The sequence below is a fragment of the Pollicipes pollicipes genome, unplaced genomic scaffold (genome assembly GCF_011947565.3).
Source record: "Pollicipes pollicipes isolate AB1234 unplaced genomic scaffold, Ppol_2.1 Scaffold_6052;HRSCAF=7182_pilon_pilon_pilon, whole genome shotgun sequence".
Taxonomy (NCBI): Eukaryota; Metazoa; Arthropoda; class Thecostraca; order Pollicipedomorpha; family Pollicipedidae; genus Pollicipes; species Pollicipes pollicipes.
The window spans coordinates 7,615,438-7,633,585 of record NW_023596805.1 but is presented as its reverse complement, the minus strand read 5'-3'; the positions used below and the strand labels follow the sequence as shown (position 1 = coordinate 7,633,585).

The 18,148-nt window shown below is 50.1% G+C and overlaps 1 protein-coding gene across 1 annotated transcript in view; it reads right to left on the bottom strand.

Moving 5' to 3' along the window:
* Positions 1 to 18,148, bottom strand: part of LOC119104748 (protocadherin-16) — a 36,086-nt gene that overhangs the window by 15,975 nt on the left and 1,963 nt on the right. The window contains exons 2-7 of the mRNA XM_037228468.1: positions 4,643 to 4,751; positions 3,723 to 3,931; positions 2,266 to 2,394; positions 1,444 to 1,629; positions 783 to 980; positions 29 to 198 (exon numbers count right to left, since the gene is read on the bottom strand). Of these exons, the coding sequence (XP_037084363.1) occupies positions 29 to 198; positions 783 to 980; positions 1,444 to 1,629; positions 2,266 to 2,394; positions 3,723 to 3,931; positions 4,643 to 4,751 (1,001 nt within the window). The remainder of the gene's footprint in view (positions 1 to 28; positions 199 to 782; positions 981 to 1,443; positions 1,630 to 2,265; positions 2,395 to 3,722; positions 3,932 to 4,642; positions 4,752 to 18,148) is intronic.

The following is an 18,148-nucleotide window of genomic DNA, read 5'->3' as shown; positions in this document are numbered from 1 at the left end:
ATGGTAAATGAAAACTTTCTGATCTTACCTCAACACACTCGGAGTTAGTTCGTCGGCGTAAATGTCCAATTTCAACTGCGACTGCTCCTCGCGGTCCAACTTGGACTGATCCGCCACCGTCAGCCATCCTGTTACCGGGTTGAGTCCAAATGCTCCCGAGGGGTCGTCCAGGCTATAGGTGAAGTTGGCGTTGTCCCCCTGAGGCCCAGAGGCACATGTGTGAGATATCGACCGACTGATCATTCTACCTTTGCAGAGCTCAAGTGCTTACACCTTTCCGCGAGAAGACATCCAGGTTCATACGCTGAGGCATTAGGTGGATATCGCTGCATTTACCAAAACCGTAGCTGCCTTCTGTTATCCTTCATCGCTGTTTTCCAATACACTGTTCCAGCATGCCAGTGATGATTTGCTTGGCCGGTAGGCTTCAAGGGCCATTTCAGCATCTTGATGCCTGCTCAACAATATCGAATCAAGCTGGTATGTTTGTAGCCGATGGTTCAAACTTGTGGCCCCGGCATAGTGGTGGCATATTGCTGTCGACTTGGCAGCACATGGCTCATGTTGTTGTCATGTATTACTTGGCCCACCGCCACACAGTTGCCGACTTTGTGACCATCAGAGGCCCGCCACCTCTTTTCCCTTGCTAGCATAGGTTGCCCATCACAACCGTCGGCTTACTTTCATCATTTTCCCACCACTACACTCCCACTGTATGCATTGGTTACGAATCACCAACCCTCTTTCACCGGCATCAGCTGGCATGCGGTCACCAACCTCACCTTGTCGGCGTCCGTGGCGCGGACCTGGACGATGCTGAAGCCCCGCAGCAGGTTCTCGATGATGCTGATGTTGTAGCGGTCCACGAGGAAGTCGGGCCGGTTGTCGTTGAGGTCAGTGACCGTCACCACCACGGTGGCGCGCGCTGACCTTGACCTGTCGTCCGTCTGCCACGCCTCGACCGTCAGCGTGACCTCGTCCTGAGGTCAGACGGGGCGTAGTGTCCAGTCGTGGCGCTGGGATTAGAGGTCAGCCGCTGTCGCGAGCGGCCGGCATTGTTCGCGGCTTCCGCGCCGACTTGACGCGCGCAAGCAGGGATATTCAACGCGCCAAGCGGTGATGTCAACGCGCCAAGAGGGGATGTCAACGCGCCAAGAGGGGATGTCAACGCGCCAAGCGGGGATGTCAACGCGCCCAGAGGGGACGTCAATGCGCCGCCGACGCTTCCCCGCGTTGATGAATTGCTCAAGCTGAGTAAAACGAGCCGCTGCCGGATACAGCTGGCGAATATCTGGGTCGGAAAAAGCGCAAGTTTTTGGGGTTCACGCAGGTGAAAACGAATCTTTAGGGTACACATACGTGAAAACGAGCTTCAACAAACCATTCGCACCAGATGAGCATTCTTGTCGAAAGTTGTTAAATATTGCCCACAAAGCTACTTACGTTTTCTAACTGCTCGCGGTCGAAAGTTTTCACCAGCGTCAGGGCGCCGGTGGCGGAGTCCATGCTGAAATGTTGCCCAGTGTTGCCAGATCGAATACGGTAGTTAAGCCGCTGGTCGATTGCCAGATCGCCGTCGTAGGCCAGGATTGGTGGCTCCGTGCGCAGAAGGAGCTGAAGGGATCTCATCTGAAAGATGTAATCTGTGATAAGGCCCAGTGCGAAAGAAAAGGTGAATATATGTTCGAAATAATATTGGCATAATATAATTTCGACCACATTACGATTTTACGTACTAGTCTTGTTGTCCATATGGCAATGCTTGTGCTTCATGCATTTTCCGTTTTTGATATTTTGTTATATTTGCCATTGTCACAATCACGAACACTACAGCGATTTTCAACAGCGTGCCTTACTCTTGCAAAGAAAAACATTGTGTGACTTCATATTTATTTTGCAGCCATTCATCAGTGAATGTGGTAACCAGCCTGTAAGGCGACACATTTTTATACAGACCTAGCGAGTACAATCAAGATGCATTTGCTATGGCACGAATACCTTCCTGTGGCTGACAATAGTGGAAAGTAGATTGTGACCAGTGTGCTTGGTAGATATGCTTATGATAGCATCTGAAATGTAAGTATATATTTTATATCTATAGAAGATATTGATATGGAAAATATAGATGAGCTTAAGTAGATCTAAGCATATCTACCAAGATAGATGGCAGCAGTGCACATTAACTCGAGATGTCCACGATGGATTGCAGTTGCATACTGACCAGGTTGCTGAAGCCATCGGTAGATGGCAGCAGTGTGTACCGACCTGGGGGCCGGGATACTCGGTGACGCTGGCCCGGTAGATGGCAGCGGTGAAAAGGGGCGGCTGGTCGTCACCGTCCTTGACTGAGATCGTCAGCTGAGCCCGGCTTAGACGGGCCGGGGCGCCGCGGTCCTGTAAAAGTGCAACAGTGTAAAAGTGTTTGGATTTCTGTAAGAGTTAGTGTGGGAAAGTCGCGCTTATTTCTGCAATAGGACGGGAAAGTCGCGCTTATTTTTGTAAGAGTTAGGGCGGTAAAGTCGCGCTTAGGAACGCAAGGCGCGAGCTATATGGTAAATTGATTGATGTTAGACGATTTAGAACGGTTTTTCAGCGGTTATTTGCGCCAACCTCACATTTTACGTTGCAAAATTTAGTGCATGGCGAACATTCTGAAAGAAAAATCGCACTGGCGCTTACGTTGGAATCCAGCCGCGTCAAAAAATATTAAAAACGACATTGTTGGCGGGGTGTTGGTCATTATTCGTATTATGTACCAACCCATAAGCAAAGCTAAATCCGATCTTCGACACGCTCTTTTCTGCAGGCAGCATAGAAGAAGAAGAAGAAGAACAGCAAAAAAGTCATAGCAAGCAATGCGATCTTTATGGAAAGCTCCCCTTCGCGCGTTGGGTCATGGCTCGGTGAGTAATCACCCAACTACCATGTGGCAAACACGGCTGCCATATCGTAACGTCATCGTTTGAGAGTCGGCCATACCCCGAAGAAAAACCACCGTCACCTTGTGGCACTTTGCGAATTGCCAGTGCACGGTGTGAGCTCGAGAGATGTGAGATGTGAGCAAAGCAAACGTGCTTTGCTCAAACGCCAACGTCGTCAAACGTCATACCTCACAATCCAAGTCGTCACACGATATCGGTCTTTAGCAGCTGGGGGCTTACCACAGCGTGATGTGACTTTTTGAAACGGGCAGCGTTCGTTTTCAGAATTGCAGCCAACCATATATAAGGCAATCTGATGACGTCACGCGTGACACTGCATGCACTACTGCAGGATGCGTGAATCGTTACCTCAGTATGAATGAGAATACGTCGCAGGAGAAGGGAGTGAAGAGAAACACGCGTTCTGACGTTTACAGCTGTCTGCACAGCCTGATATCGACGCATGAATGCCTGGTTACAGTCGCGCCATGTTAAGTATCACGCCTCGTCGTGGCCAGAGACGGTCCGCAGTAATTTACAGTGCTGTGCTGTACAAGTGGTACCTGGCAACTGCGCCCTTATTGGAAACACAGCTTGAATTACATGGAACCATTTGCTTTCTCGCTACGTCAAATGGCCCATGCCAAGCGATCGACTTTGGTCGATGGATGCATGACGTTCAGATTCGACACAGACCCACGCACAATAGCGCTCGACGTGCGAAACTAAAGCCCCTTTTGAAAATCATGTCCAGTTTGAGGTGACATCAGCCGTCTTCTTCTGGAATCTGTCACATCTTACCGAAGCTGTGATGGTTAAATTCATTTCCCTGTCGCCGTTCTCAAAGTCGAACGGTTTCTCGAGTACGACTGCAGCGCCGCCTCGGGGTAGCGGCGACAAGCTGAACTTCAGATTCTCGTTGCCGTTCGATATCCAGTAGTAGATGTCGCTGTTAGCGGTGTTGGCCTTGTCCTTGTCCTTTGCCATGATGCCGTCGTAAATCACCATTCCTGTGCGACGAAAAGGCAAGAGATTGTCTTGTCACGTATAGTCGTCATTTAGAGTCTCGTAAATACCCAAATTCCTTTATGTTAGAATGATATGTCCAATACGGCCCAGCCATAAACACTTCAAGGAGCAACCCAGTGACCAAACAAGAAGCAGAATATCTCGCAGATTCAGATACGGCTTTTCACAGAACGCAGCACAGGACCGTCAGAGTTCTGATGATCACACTGAATGTATGAAATCTTCAGAGCTCTAATTTTTCCGAATGCATAAAACGTTTCCAAGGATTTTAAAAGGTAACCACGTGAAATAGCATCGACAGTCATGCCACAACCACATAACACGTGTCCCGGTCATCTGGCCCTGGCTTTTGCGCGTGAGCTCCTCCACAGTGGTCTCGTTCGGACGTGATCTCGTCCAAAGAAGCCTGGTAGACGTGACTGATTTTTGGGCGTACGCTCGTTCACGGTAACCCAGTACGCGTCACTGAACTTGTGACGCGATCTTGTCCAGAGGAATGGGTACGGGATACTGACCTTTTGGGGAGATCTTGTCTAAGGAAATGGGTACGGGCTACTGACCTTTTGGCGCGATCTTATCTAAAAGAATGGGTACGGGCTATTCACATTTTGGGGCAATCTTGTCTAAAAGAATGGGTACGAGCAATCTTTAAGGGGAGAGCTCGTTTTCAGGAACTGCTACGGACAACTGACCTTTTGGGGTGAGTTCGTCTACAGTGACCTGGTATGGGTCACCGACGAACACCGGGGGATGGTCATTGACGTCTTCGATGTAGAGTGTGACCAGCAGCGAGTCCGAGCCCTGCAAGCAGAGTGGGGACGTGATGAGTAGGGGTAAAGCGGTCGCAGTGCCTACTTCGTGGTTGATAGATCCTAGATAGGTTTCCGTCCAAGCAAACTATTACTACTTGCTATTACTAAATTACTACTACTTACTGCGCTGAATTTCGCAAAACCGTGGGGCGCTAATGGCATGGCCGTCACGCGCATCGATGAGTAAACCATCTTGCTTTCCGCATGTATTCTTTAATGTGCAGCAAACCGTAGTGTCTGCTCGCACAGACCGCAACTTTCGGTGCCAAAAATACATTGACGAGTGCTTTTGAGGTGGATAAGAAGTTGTAAAGGCCGCACACCCCTTTCGGAACAGTTGTCTCAGATCTTCAGTGGACGTTTGACACCTGATGACAGCATATTGTTTTTTAATTCGCCATTAGAGAGCATGCATGCATTATGCAGCAGCTCGAGCAAGCGGGTGATCGGAACGAATGCGCCCGAAGCATGCAGATATTCAGCTGCATCTGCGTTTGACGTGAGCTGGAACCTGATTATTATCCAACCAAACTGTCTTCGAGAAACGCACGCCACGGCCAGATTCCTATCATTTGCACTGCACAGGCGTCTCGCAATAGCACAGAGGAAAACACTGCAAGGAAAAACAAGCACCAAAAAGCATTGCAAATACATCGGAGTAAACGTGTTCTATGTGCAGGCACGTAGTATTCCTTCTGCCGCAATTCATGTTGGCTGATGTTTTTTTTACCAAGCACATGGGTTTCACAAGTTTTGTCTTAACTCACGGTTCTGCAGTTGAGTCTTTGACGTTTCAAGGAGTACTGGCTGTTGCGTCACATCACCTGATAACTTTCGAACGGCCGTGTAAGGTTATCAAGCCACAAATTGCACGGATCAACATGCGCGCGTCGCCGAGCCTGCACCGCAGCGCGTGCCATTCTTCAGACCGCATGGTCACGCCCATACACGGCAAAATCTTCATTTTTGCTTGTCGTTGTCATGCGTTCCGTCTATCGCGTCTTCTGTCTCGAAAGCTCCTTCACTGGCTTGTGCCGAGGTAATGTCAGGGAGGTATTTCTGTCATTGCGGTGACACTGCTAAGTTGATTGCTCAAACTGGTTAAGGATCTGCATAAATCGCACATGTTCACTAGATGTGTTGTGCATAGGTCGCACATGGTTACTTGATGTATTGTTATACGCACTGTCATCGACTTTTGGAACGGAGCCTTGCCGGACCAGTGATCGTCACGAAATCCACCCTGACAAGATAGGCGCATTGATTGACCTTTTTAACATCTTAACGATGTCTGCACGGCTACCACATTTAGCGAGTGCTGAGTGCCCCTTTACAAGCAACCCGGTCATAGCCTGTATAAATTTGCAAGGGTGTTTAAACAGCATATGTGTTAAGAAAGAATGCAGAAATTGAGACCTAAGAAACTGAGGAACTAATCCAAAAGCACAGAGGTAAAAATAAAAATTAAAGTGAGAACTGTAGCGGTGACTTGTTGAGTTCTTAAGCTCACTTATAACGTTGTCAGGGTAGGTCAGCATTAACAATTCTGAGTAACGAGGCAGAAGTCACGCCTTTTCGAAGCCGGCACTTTCCAACAACACAACAGTCCCAAGTCGAAGAATCGCAACATAACACGCTGAACCAGATTCACGACGAAAGAGGATTATGACCGCTCTTAGGCTGCAGGTCAGCGGATGTTAATGACCTTGTTTGTCTCCAAAATGGTCCTTGGCCTATTTGACATGACCACCGTGCCTCAGGATTATCATTGGTTACCTGTCCCATGCTCCGGGTGACCATTTGTCGCCCCTGAACCGACATTTCAAATCAAGGTGGCCCCAAAAGCCTACCGAAATAACTTTGAAACATTTATAATAAATCATGAGTATTTCAACGGTTGACCTTCACGAGGACCATTCCTAGGAAAAGACATGCACAACGAATGCATGATCCAATTGGTCAAATGGCACGGTACTGTCTTCAGCCTTATATTTTGTTTCGGGGTCCCAGGCGTGCCCCTGGGCTCACATGCCCGTCCCCCCCCTCTTTCGATGACATGGTTCTTCAAAACATCACGGCATGCTTTTAATCTCAGCATCAGCCTTCCACCCTGGCGATGTTTATGTTTTACTTATCCCTCTCTGTGTCCCCAACTCATGCCTCCGCTGTTTATCAGTGCTTGCCTATGCCCCTGTGAGTATCAGACTGCCCTCGTTCTCCCAGCCCCTGCTGCGCTTGCCCCATCCCATGCCCTGCTCGCACTTGCCCCTGTCCCCATCCGTCTATTCCCTTGTCTATCCATGTCCCTGCCTATCCCCGTTAAGCCTGTTTGAATCGTGTCTCCGCTCTGCCTGTCCCTGTTCCCAGACGCCAGTGTCATGTCCATGTCAGTCCCTGTCCCTGCCCATTCGCGTCCCTGTATGCTCCTAGCCTTTCGTTGTTTGACCCGGCTTATCTCTGCCTTGCCAGTCACTACCACCCTTTGCACGCACCAGTCACCGATCCCTTCGCACCCGTGCCCTGCCCTGCCCTGCCCTGCCCTGCCCTGTCCTGTCCTGCCCTGCCCTGCCCTGTTTTGCTCTGCCCTGCCCTGCCCTGCCCTGCCCTGCCCTGTCCTGCCCTGCCCTGCCCTGCCCTGCCCTGCCCTGCCCTGCCCTGCCCTGCCCTGCCCTGCCCTGCCCTGCCCTGCCCCTGACCCTGGTAGTCTCCGGTCGCGGCGCGTCCCGTCGTGACGGTGCCCTCGCGCGGCCGTCACGGCCGTGGCCCGCAGCGTCACGTCGGACCATCACGTGCGGCACTCGCCGTGGGCGAGGTTACGTGCGCACGGGGTGACGCCCCCGAGTTGTGCCGGGCTCGGAGAGGACTGGGCGGCGGTCGGGAGATGGGCCAAGGAAAGAGAGGCGGGGTTTGAGGACCATTAGGGGATGCATGCTGCATGAGTGCGTACATGCTTAGGTGTATGTGAGTGTGTATGATTGACTATAGTGTATAAAGTGAGTGTGTATGGGAGACTTTAGTGCATATGATGAGTGAATATAAGTGAATAAGGTATACATAGTGAGTGTATATGAGTGAGTACAGTGCACATAGGTATTGTATATGGGTGGCTATAGTGCATATAGTGAGTGTGTATGAGAGTTCGCGGGATTTTTCAGTTATTACGCATGGTGAACGTGGTTCGAGGGAAACGCGGGTTTCAAGCAAAACCTAAAGCTCCAGTGAGTATTCCTTGCTTTGCACAATTGGAGTTGGTTGTGCTCGCCTGAGTAATGAAACATCAAATGCTACTTTCGCTACTCAATCTCATTGATCATGCTGAGGCGCGTTTTGTGCGCCACAGCTATTGGTGACGAGTGCGCTGGTCTTGATATTGCCAAAGCGTTTGACTGGCGGACGTGAATGCCCACAATTGCATCAATTGGTCAAATGACACGCATGGTCGCACTAACCACGGACGTACTGCAAATAAACTGCAAATGGGTGAAACTTTCGGTAAAACCTATGGATTGTTGAAATCGTTCAAAAGCGTTCAAAGAACCGGTCTCAACAAAAAAACTTTCAAATGTTTGTACACCCCACAGGAAGACCAAGCTGAAATTCCAAGAGGAACCTTTGTAACCTCAACACCTGCCGGATAACGAATATGTAGACCTTTAAGCATTTGGCATTTTTGGCCCTTTCGATAGGCAAATCAACACTTCTACTTAATCTCATAGTGCTGTTGCAGTTGCGGCACAGTTGCAGCACAATGGCGTTACCGGCTCTCATTTTTAGGATACTTCTAGGTAATGCTCGCTTACCAAGTGGCCAGTGTTTAACTTTGCCTTTTAAGGAAATCAGAGCTTTTTGAAATTATGACAGCGAAAGCAGTGAAGACGTGACAAAACTATGTGGCACGGGACGCCTGACAACGACTGGCAACAGCTACAGATGTCATGTGAATGATGTGAACTGTGAGGCGGCGCCTTTGAAGAGGCGGCGCCTATTCCCCGTATGAAGCTCCCAAATATTTTATTTCGGTGTGCTCAAACCTTTCAAATATTACAAAGAGCATGTGCTTAGTATTATGCATGACGAAACGAGTTCAAGAGCAGGCAATGTTGCGTGATATCAGCCGACAGTAACTATACGCGCCGTGAGCATGACACCCCTGGTTCAGTGAACTACAGGTGGCGTGAGGCTGCATGAGGACACGAACGGCGTTGCTTATTATCTCACAAAACATTCGTCGAATATGGAAGCGCACTTTGAGGGCGTGGCCTACGGAAACCATTTACGTCTTCAGCGTCTCTCATCGCTAAATTACCGTGTCAGCGCATGTCATAAGCATCCAAATTCGCCTGCCCTCTGAAAAGAGCGGCGGCAACAAAAGGCCTTCGACAAACAATCCCCGACCAGTCTCACATCGCCGGTGTCGCAGAACACAGCAGGTCTTTAACGTCTCCCGACCCCAGTCATCGGACACCGAGGGAGACCCGTGACAGCCACGCGCCGGAACCGCTGTCGCTGTTCAAACCAGCGGACCGAAGGAGTGCCGCAGGGGCCTGTCGTAGGGCCGCACCGATTTTCCGTCACGGCGAGGCGTGCGTCCAATGTTTGCGGACGGGCTGTGCTCATGCAGCTGGGTGTGATAGGGAAAATGATGAGTCCTTCTTCTAGGTCTTTGGCTTTGGGACTAGAGTGAAATTATAACTGCTAGTGCCATTTGTATGCCTTTTCTTTGAGATGATTTGCAAAGATAGAACAGAATCAAGTTAATCCATACCCCTGGTGCTGCATGGAATTAGCCTCAGCTTCTGGTGGATGACACCATGGGGTCATCGATTGTGCATTAATAGGGGGTATAACTTAGAAAAGGGGAAATGATCTTCATGCTACAATAATTATATGGTAAAGGCTTCTTCAGATAATTTAGCCGACGGTCCTGAATTAGTTGTGGGGAAAAAGGGTAATGCATTGGCCACGCGCTCCCCCCCCCCCCCTCTCTCTGAGCCATGAATATGATGTTTTCATGTAATTTATGTTTTCATGGTATCCAGTGATCATGAGTGCAACGTAGAGTTTTTCTTCATAACCGGGTCTCTGCAATAGCTTTTCGTGCGTTCTCGCAGGTTTACCGTGGCGTAAATTCGCCTACCATGTGAACTCACTTCCAGATGCAAATAAAGTCATCATTCGAAATTCACATGACCACAGCCGGCGTCCATACTGTCAACACACCACCACACGTGACTCCGTGACAATTGTCTACCAACAGAACCATCAGCCCGTTAACGAATCCTGCACCCAAACGACGCCGGCTGACCCCTTATTCCAGAGGTTCCTTCTCACGGGTAAAACGTGCACGGGTCCGGCAGGCCCGGGTGACCTTTCAAGGGCAGGATGGACGTGGGAAGCGTGGCTGACACGTGGGTCTCGCCCGCCGCAGCGCTCCTCACGTCCCAGAGACACGATTGGCTCCTCCCTGGAGACGGAGGCGCCCGTCTGCGGGTGGTGTCGCGGCAGGGGCGTTGCCGGCGTGTGCTGGTGGCTGCGCTTTCTGAGATCGGGTCGTGTTTGCCACTGTCGATTGACGGATGACGTCTGACGTATGGAGAACTGGCGGGGGCGGCTTGATAATTTAGATGGAGTTTGGAGTTGTATAGGCTTATACCATATTTTCGTACATGAATACATAATTATAATATATATATATATATATATATATATATAGATATATAGATATAGATAGATAGATAGATAGATAGATAGATAGATAATATAGCATATATATATATATATATATATATGTCTATTAAACCTAAAAAACGCTTTAAAACATGTTTGCATTTAACTGCCCAACGCAGCTGCCAGCACCCTGCTCTAAGCGATATATAGTATATATATATATATATATATATATATATATATATATATATATATACATTGATGATATGTTACGCTGAATTAGATGGTGGTCGGGTTTGAGACAAATCGCTGGCGCAAGATTTCGCAGTACCTGCGCTTTAGAGCAGGGCACTGGCAGCTGCGTTTGGGCAGTTAAATGCAAACATGTTTAAGCGCAAGTTTAAAATCGAAAGTTTTAACCACGCTGCCAGATTCTTTTTTGCACACTAGGTGTCTTGTTTATTGCGTGCATGCTTTCTGGTGTGTTTTCATCCCTTATTAATTTTCTTTGCTTTTACATGCTGCTTAATCTTCTCGACTGTTGACACATAATAGCCACGTATGTTTGTGGAGTTCAGTGATATAAAATATAAATGCAATGCGAATGAAAGTCAATCACACAACATGTGTATCGTGCTTCCAGTACCTGATCCCGCGCAAAAAATCTACAGATTCAATACCGATACCAACACACCGATATCCAGATACCGATACTGATGCCGACACCAACACCAATCAATACCGATGATTACCCGACCCATTAGCTCTTATTTTGATGATGGCCGACCTTCAATAAAACAGCAGTCAGAAGGTTCAGGTTCAATAAGGACATCAAAAACCGTTGATATTGCTTATAAAAACGCTTATGTTTACAGATAATACTCATGGACATGCGCGCATTCAAACAACCTTCCATCATCCCCAAAAGAACATCTCACATCCCACATCTCCAAAACACCTCCCATTCTTCCGACATCTCTGAAAACACCTATCCTCACATTATCCTCACCACCCTCCCATCATCCTCTCTTCCTCCTCAAGCAGCTGTTTCCGCCACTTCGTCAGCCAGAGACCGCATAACGGAAGTCGGCGGTGGGCGCCCGACCGTCCGTGCCGCGGCGCGGTGACCTGTGACCCTGGCACGCGCGTTCTAAGGCGCCGCCCAACCAGACACGCCGGTCCGTTCGGCCCGCGCGGCAAACCACCCGCGTGGCAAACTGCCCGCGGGCAGACGCGCGCAACTGAACCGGACGCGACCGTCGGGGCAGAGGCGTTCCAAGGGAGCTCGTTCACGGAGGCTGGTGAGGTGGACATTTTCAGGGGTTGATCGCGATGGTTAGTTGTAAACTGGAAACATGCGCAGCGCATTGCACATCAGCTGATTAAGTGACCTCGCATTATGCCACCTGTCTCGGTCACGCCCCTGCGCCCGGCGGACGTGGGAAGTCTGCGATAAAATTGGGCTGTGACCGGGCCATTCTCGCTGCGATGGAGATTGATCCAGCGCACGTAACAAAGCACGAAATCGCTGGGCGCAGGTTACGTGGGGGTGATATATCAGGTGTCGAGGAATCCTAGAGCGGCGATAGAGCAATTCTGGTGCTCTTGGATGAAATGGGTCTTGGGTGAAATGGGGAGTCGAAATGTCGCAGATGGCTGGTGTTACGGTGCGCGTTTACGGGTATGTGTTTTACTCATTGCATCTTGAAGGCCACCGACGGGGTCCTGAATATTATGTTTCAAAGACGTCCCAGGTTTCACGTGCACGCTCCATGCGCGTACTATTGAATCACGTGCAGCATTGTTTTTTGAGGCATCTATCTGACAGGGCTGGAAATGATGTTCTGCACAATTTGAATACTCATGCCGATTTCGAAATAAATATAAATGGTAATCTGCTCCACAAATTGCATATTCTCTTCACACCGGCATAACAGCCAACGGTATCTTACACATCACGCATTTCATGCGCAGACATGCATCTCAATTTATGCCGACGCTTTTGCATTGTTAACCCCGCATTCCGCAAGACTCTCCAACCGCCTTGAGCTTACTGTACAATGAGAAGGCACCGGTGAAGAACAGCTGACCTGTCGCCTCACCGGCGGCTTCTTCTTAGTCATCAAACTTGACGGGAATCTGTCGCGTTTGAAAGGGTACTGAACCAAATTCAGAAAGAGGCAAATAGCTTCCTTGTAACTTTTTTGGTAGGCTGAAAAGTAAAAAAAAAGAAAAAGAGAAAAGTGGTCTTGACAGCACAGTTCCTCTGTTGAGTAAATAAGCCCCTTAATACTTCATTCCTTGATTACGCCATCCATATCTTGCCTAACATTGACTTGAGAGCCATTGGCGGCCGTTATAATCTGGAGTTTCGTGCTCACGAACGCCAGATGGGAACGCCCCGACAATGATATGTTTGGGCTTGACAGCCCATGGCTTATGGAATACAGGTTCGAGTGACGTTATTATGACGTCATGAATGTCAGAGTGATTTTAAAACACTTCCCCATAAATACTCTCCCCATCTTCGAGGTATTAACTCAGAAGCTATAGTGGCCTAGGTCTTAAAAAAGGCAGGGCTGTGAACCGCAACCGGATCATCTGCAAGATGGCTATTTCAGTTTCAAACCTCACACAAATGTGGAACACTCTTTTAACATTACAGCCGGACGTTGGTGGAGGGGATGCTACATACAGGACCGTCAGCCCCCGTACGCCAGGCAGGGGTTTCACCTGGCAGGCACTGTACCCTACCAACACGCCCCATGGTCGGTGGACCCCTACCATACCACGATTGGTGACGTACACCACCTCTCTCGCCGGCGAAAGTGGGGATCGTCGAGTCACGTGACCGCTGGCCGGTCGTGATGAGCCGCTGGAGCGCATCCCCCCACGGACACGCTCACACCGGGCCACGAGTGTGGGGGCGGGGGGGGGGGGCAGGGAATGGGAACATGCCCTGAGTCCAGATCCAGATCGCCAGCCGATTTGTGGGTCTCCCGTCACAGTGATTTGTCTGCTTCCCACGCTAAAGAATCTCAGAAGAATGCGACTGAATTCGGTTGATGTTGTACATGAGCTTCTGGTATGACCGAACCGCAGTGAAGCCAAAAAGGCGTACGCAACGTGGCAGGAAATGACAATGGGCAATTGGTTCATCAACTAAGCTTTGAACTGAAAGGATCAAAAGAGGTTCGTGTTGTTATGCAATGTGAAAGGCTTGTCCTATAACTGAAGATATAGCCTGTCGTTCGATTTGAAGACACAATGCAGTTTGCAGGGTCGATCAATGAATATCTTGGATACCTGTTTCAAGACGCTGCTGGTGTCATCTAAGCTGAGAACACACACATACACACACACACAATATATATATATATATATTATATATTATATATATATATATATTGGTTTGCTTTTTTGTTTGTTTTTGCCCGTTTGCTTTTAATCAGTGATTGTAGAGGCATCGACAATTAGGACTCAAATAATAGGGAAAGCACAAAAAACAACAGAAAAAGTATTACGCTGAAGAAAAACTGGCAATTCACTCGCAGAGTTATTTGGGAGTAATTAGCGATTCGTCACACCGGATGCGGCGGGATGTCACGTGACCTGTTCACATCGTGGCGACACCCTGAAAACTTCCGCGCGTAGGGGTGGAACCTCAGCCAGAGGCACAGCCAAAGGGGGTCATGGGGGCCGCCCCTCCCTTAGGCCCACATTTTTCACCATAGATGTCTCGTGACAAAGAGTTAAAATCGGTGTGATATGTTCTCACCAAGCTCCACCGCCTGACCCCCCCCCCCTCTCCCTTAGGAAGATTCTGGCTCCGCCCCTGCTCTCAGTCCTCAGCGGGACAGCGTGTGGCAAGTCCCCAGCGATCAAAGGAAACCGCCCCATCACCCAGCGATCGGTCACCATCGGTACTAATCGCAGACGGGGGCCCGAAAGCCAGCTGACGCTGCCGATGCCCCTGCCGAGGCTCCTGCCCCGAGGGCTCTGAAGGCATGCGATGGCCGAACATGTCGAGGGTGAGACGGTCCAGACCCGGTCTAGCCGTGGCAGTGATCCACAGTGGAGCCTCGGACACTGCAGCATCACCGACTGCTTGATATGTTCCTCTACCCGGTACCTCCCGGTGTACCGACCGCCGGTTATTTCCAGCATAAGACATAAGACATAAATAAGACAGACATAAGACATAAGACATAACATAACACAGCCCAACCAAGCCGAAAATGGCCTAAGCTTAGCCAAACGCATCAACATAGCAGCTCCGGTTACAGTTTCGGCAACAGCTGCAATAACAGCTGGGTCATGCGGACAGCTGCGCACCAATAGCTGAAATAGCCTGATAGCTGCGTCGGCCCTACAGCTGCATCGGCAGACGACTGTATCGACCCGACAGCTGCATCGGCCCGATAGCTACATCGGCCCGACAGCTGCATTGACGTGGCAGCTGCATCGGCGTAACAACTGCATTGGTACGACAGCTGCATCGGCCCGACAGCTGCATCTACGTGACAGCGGCAGATGCTCAGCTCCCGCAGCGATGCGGCAGCTGTCAGTGAAAGCTGAGCAGCCTTATTGCCCTTCCGCTCAGCCCCGCCACAGCTTCGGCCTCGCTGCGGCCTCTACTCGGCCGCGCTGCGGTATCTACTCAGCCCCGATGCACCTCTACTCGGCTCGCTGCGGCCTCTACTTGGCCCCGCTGCAACCTCTACTTGGCCCCGCTGCGGTCTCTACTCAGCCCCGCTGCAGCCTCTACTCGGTCTCGTTGCAACCTCTACTCGGCCCGCTGCGGCCTCTACTCGGCCCCGCTGCAGCCTCTACTCCGCCCCGCTGTAGCCTCTACTCGTCCCCACTGTAGCCTCTACTTGGGCCCGCTGCGGCCTCTACCCAGCCCCGCTGCGGCCTCCACTCGATCTCGTTGCAGCCTCTTCTCAACCCCGCTGCGGCCTCTGCCCGTCTCCACTGAAGCCCTCACCCGGGCGGGCGGCCTGCACTCCGCCGAGTCAATGCTCCCGATGCACGCGCCGTGCAGCGCGAGCCGGGCGTGACGGCGGCCGCGTGACGTGACGCGTGACGCGTGACGACCGCCGGCCGCCCGCAGACGGGATCGGGGTCTGGTCCGAGCGCTCGCAACGGTGTCACGCTCGGCCTGCCAGCGTGCTGGTGAATCTGTGTCCGGTGCGGAGCGGCGTAAAAACAGCGGAATATTTGGGGCGAGCGTTTCTCGACTTAATCGCCTCTATGCGTCGATATACGGTCGACGTATATTAATGGTTTAATGTGTTGCTGTAATAGAGTATTGTTATATAGATAGAGTATTATTATTATATATTATATATTTAGAGTATTATTATATATTATATGATAGAGCATTGTTATACAATAGAGTATTGTATAATTGATGTAGGCACCCCTGGGTACCTATCCCTGGGAAACGGTACAAAAAGGCTAACAATGTGCGAATGATGTTAACATACCGTATACGTCGATGTAATATACGTTTGACGTTATCTTTCATGAAAGGCGATGTGGTATGTCCCTTGACCCCACAGATTTCGCACCGGTCCCTGTGTTCTTACAGCCATGCCAGCGCATGAGGAGTTGCGTGCTTTGAAATGTACGGAACATTTCCGACGAATGAAGTGTGATGTAGGCGCAAGTCATGCCAGCTGAGGGCAGTGCTGATCACAGACGCAGATGTCAGGTGGGAACTGCGCTGATCACAGACGCAGATGCCAGGTGGGAACTGCGCTGATCACAGACCAGATGCCAGGTGGGAACTGCCCTGATCACAGACGGAGATGCCAGGTGAGAACTGCGCTGATCACAGACGCCGATGCCAGTGAGAACTGCGCTGATCACAGACCAGATGCCAGGTGGGAACTGCCCTGATCACAGACGGAGATGCCAGGTGAGAACTGCGCTGATCACAGACGCAGATGCCAGGTGGGAGCTGCCCTGATCACAGACCAGATGTCAGGTGAGAACTGCCCTGATCACAGACCAGATGCCAGGTGGGAGCTGCCCTGATCACAGACGCAGATGCCAGGTGGGAACTGCGCTGATCGCAGACCAGATGCCAGGTGGGAACTGGGCTGATCACAGACGCAGAAGCCAGGTGAGAACTGCGCTGATCACAGACCAGATGCCAGGTGAGAACTGCGCTGATCACAGGCGCGGGTTTGCACTAGCGGCTCAAGACCTGAGTCCCCAACACTTGAACTTCCACGGACCTTCCTCGGTTCGAATTCAAAGCCGAGAGAGTTAGCCGCAGGGTTTGGGGAGGTTGAGGGAATTGGGCACAGAATGGGGGCTGCAACCACCAACCTGTCTGTAGATATGTCAGGAACGTAGCCAAGGGCTGGTCAAGGGGATCGTGCCCTCTCCCTCCCCGTTCGTAGATGCGATGAGATTTATTATTCACACGCAGTGCGATCATGCGCTGTGGGATTGCGCAGATATTTGGTCCAAGTCCTATGAAGTTTGGCAAAATTTGGCATTTGCTCCTTCCCGAGGACATCTTTGGCTACGTGCCTCAAGTGTACCCCTGTGGCATAGACGCCAGGCACTGGCACACCGCACAGCTAAGGCAACAAGATAAGACTGTGTGGTGAAGTGCGGCAGTGCATTGCGAAACGTGAGCTGGCACGGATATGCTGCATATCAGATCTGAATGCGTCGCGTAGCAACGGAGCTGGCACGTGTGCGAGCTTTGTGATATTAAGGTACCGATAAGGATGAGACAGCGGATGAGAAACCCATTTGTTGCCCTGTTTGGACACATTTGTGATGAAAAGAAAACATGATTTATGAAGTTCGAACGGCTTCAAAGGCGACCATGTTATGGCGCGGTGCTAAGTTCTCAGATTGGAACTGTCGGCAGCTTTTCTTCTCGTAAGTTGTTAAGTGCATTTGTGAGGACCATTATTCACATGAATAAGACGGTAGTAATAGTCTTATTCCTTGGAAAAACAGGAGAATGGTGATATAGATCCGTTGACATTTCGGCAACATGCGTTTATTTCAACGAACAGCGGAAGTGAAACGAATTCACTTCTGCTATTGGATAAAGGCATGTTGCCAAAATATCAATGGATTAAATCTTCGTTCTCCTGGTTTTTCTCTGAGAAATAAGGCCATTACAGTTGTCTTATCTATGTTTTCCTTTTTCGTTTCAGCGTCTTCATGTCGCACATGGCAACAAACATGATTTTAAGACACAAGCGGCATTGATTTCATGCAAAAAAACAACCTAACAGCAGGGGCAATGTAAACCCAGCAGGTGTGGCAATGATTGTGAGAAGAATGCAGCCGCCTCTTAACTCTGGAAAAATCGTACATGCCTTTCAGGTTGCACTCAAGGAGATGATATCTTTGACAGCAAAGATATCGTTCCCCACACCCGTCAAAGGATCTGCGCTTCTTGCTTTATGTGTTGTTTCTTTGTGTGGCTAAATTGAACCATTATTGTCTGGCTTACAACCTAAGAATGCGCAGAACAATATCCAAAAGCCTCATGGCAGCTCAAAACAGGACACACGCTTCACCTGTACGACTAGTGGACACTCAGCTAATGCACACTCAGTGTAAGCAGTCCCCCTCAGTCTGTTCCGTAACTGGTTACAACCAGTTACAAACAGCCGCGGGGTAACGCAGGCGTGGTATAATGTGATGAACATCATAGATACAAGGCCCCACCTGGCGTTT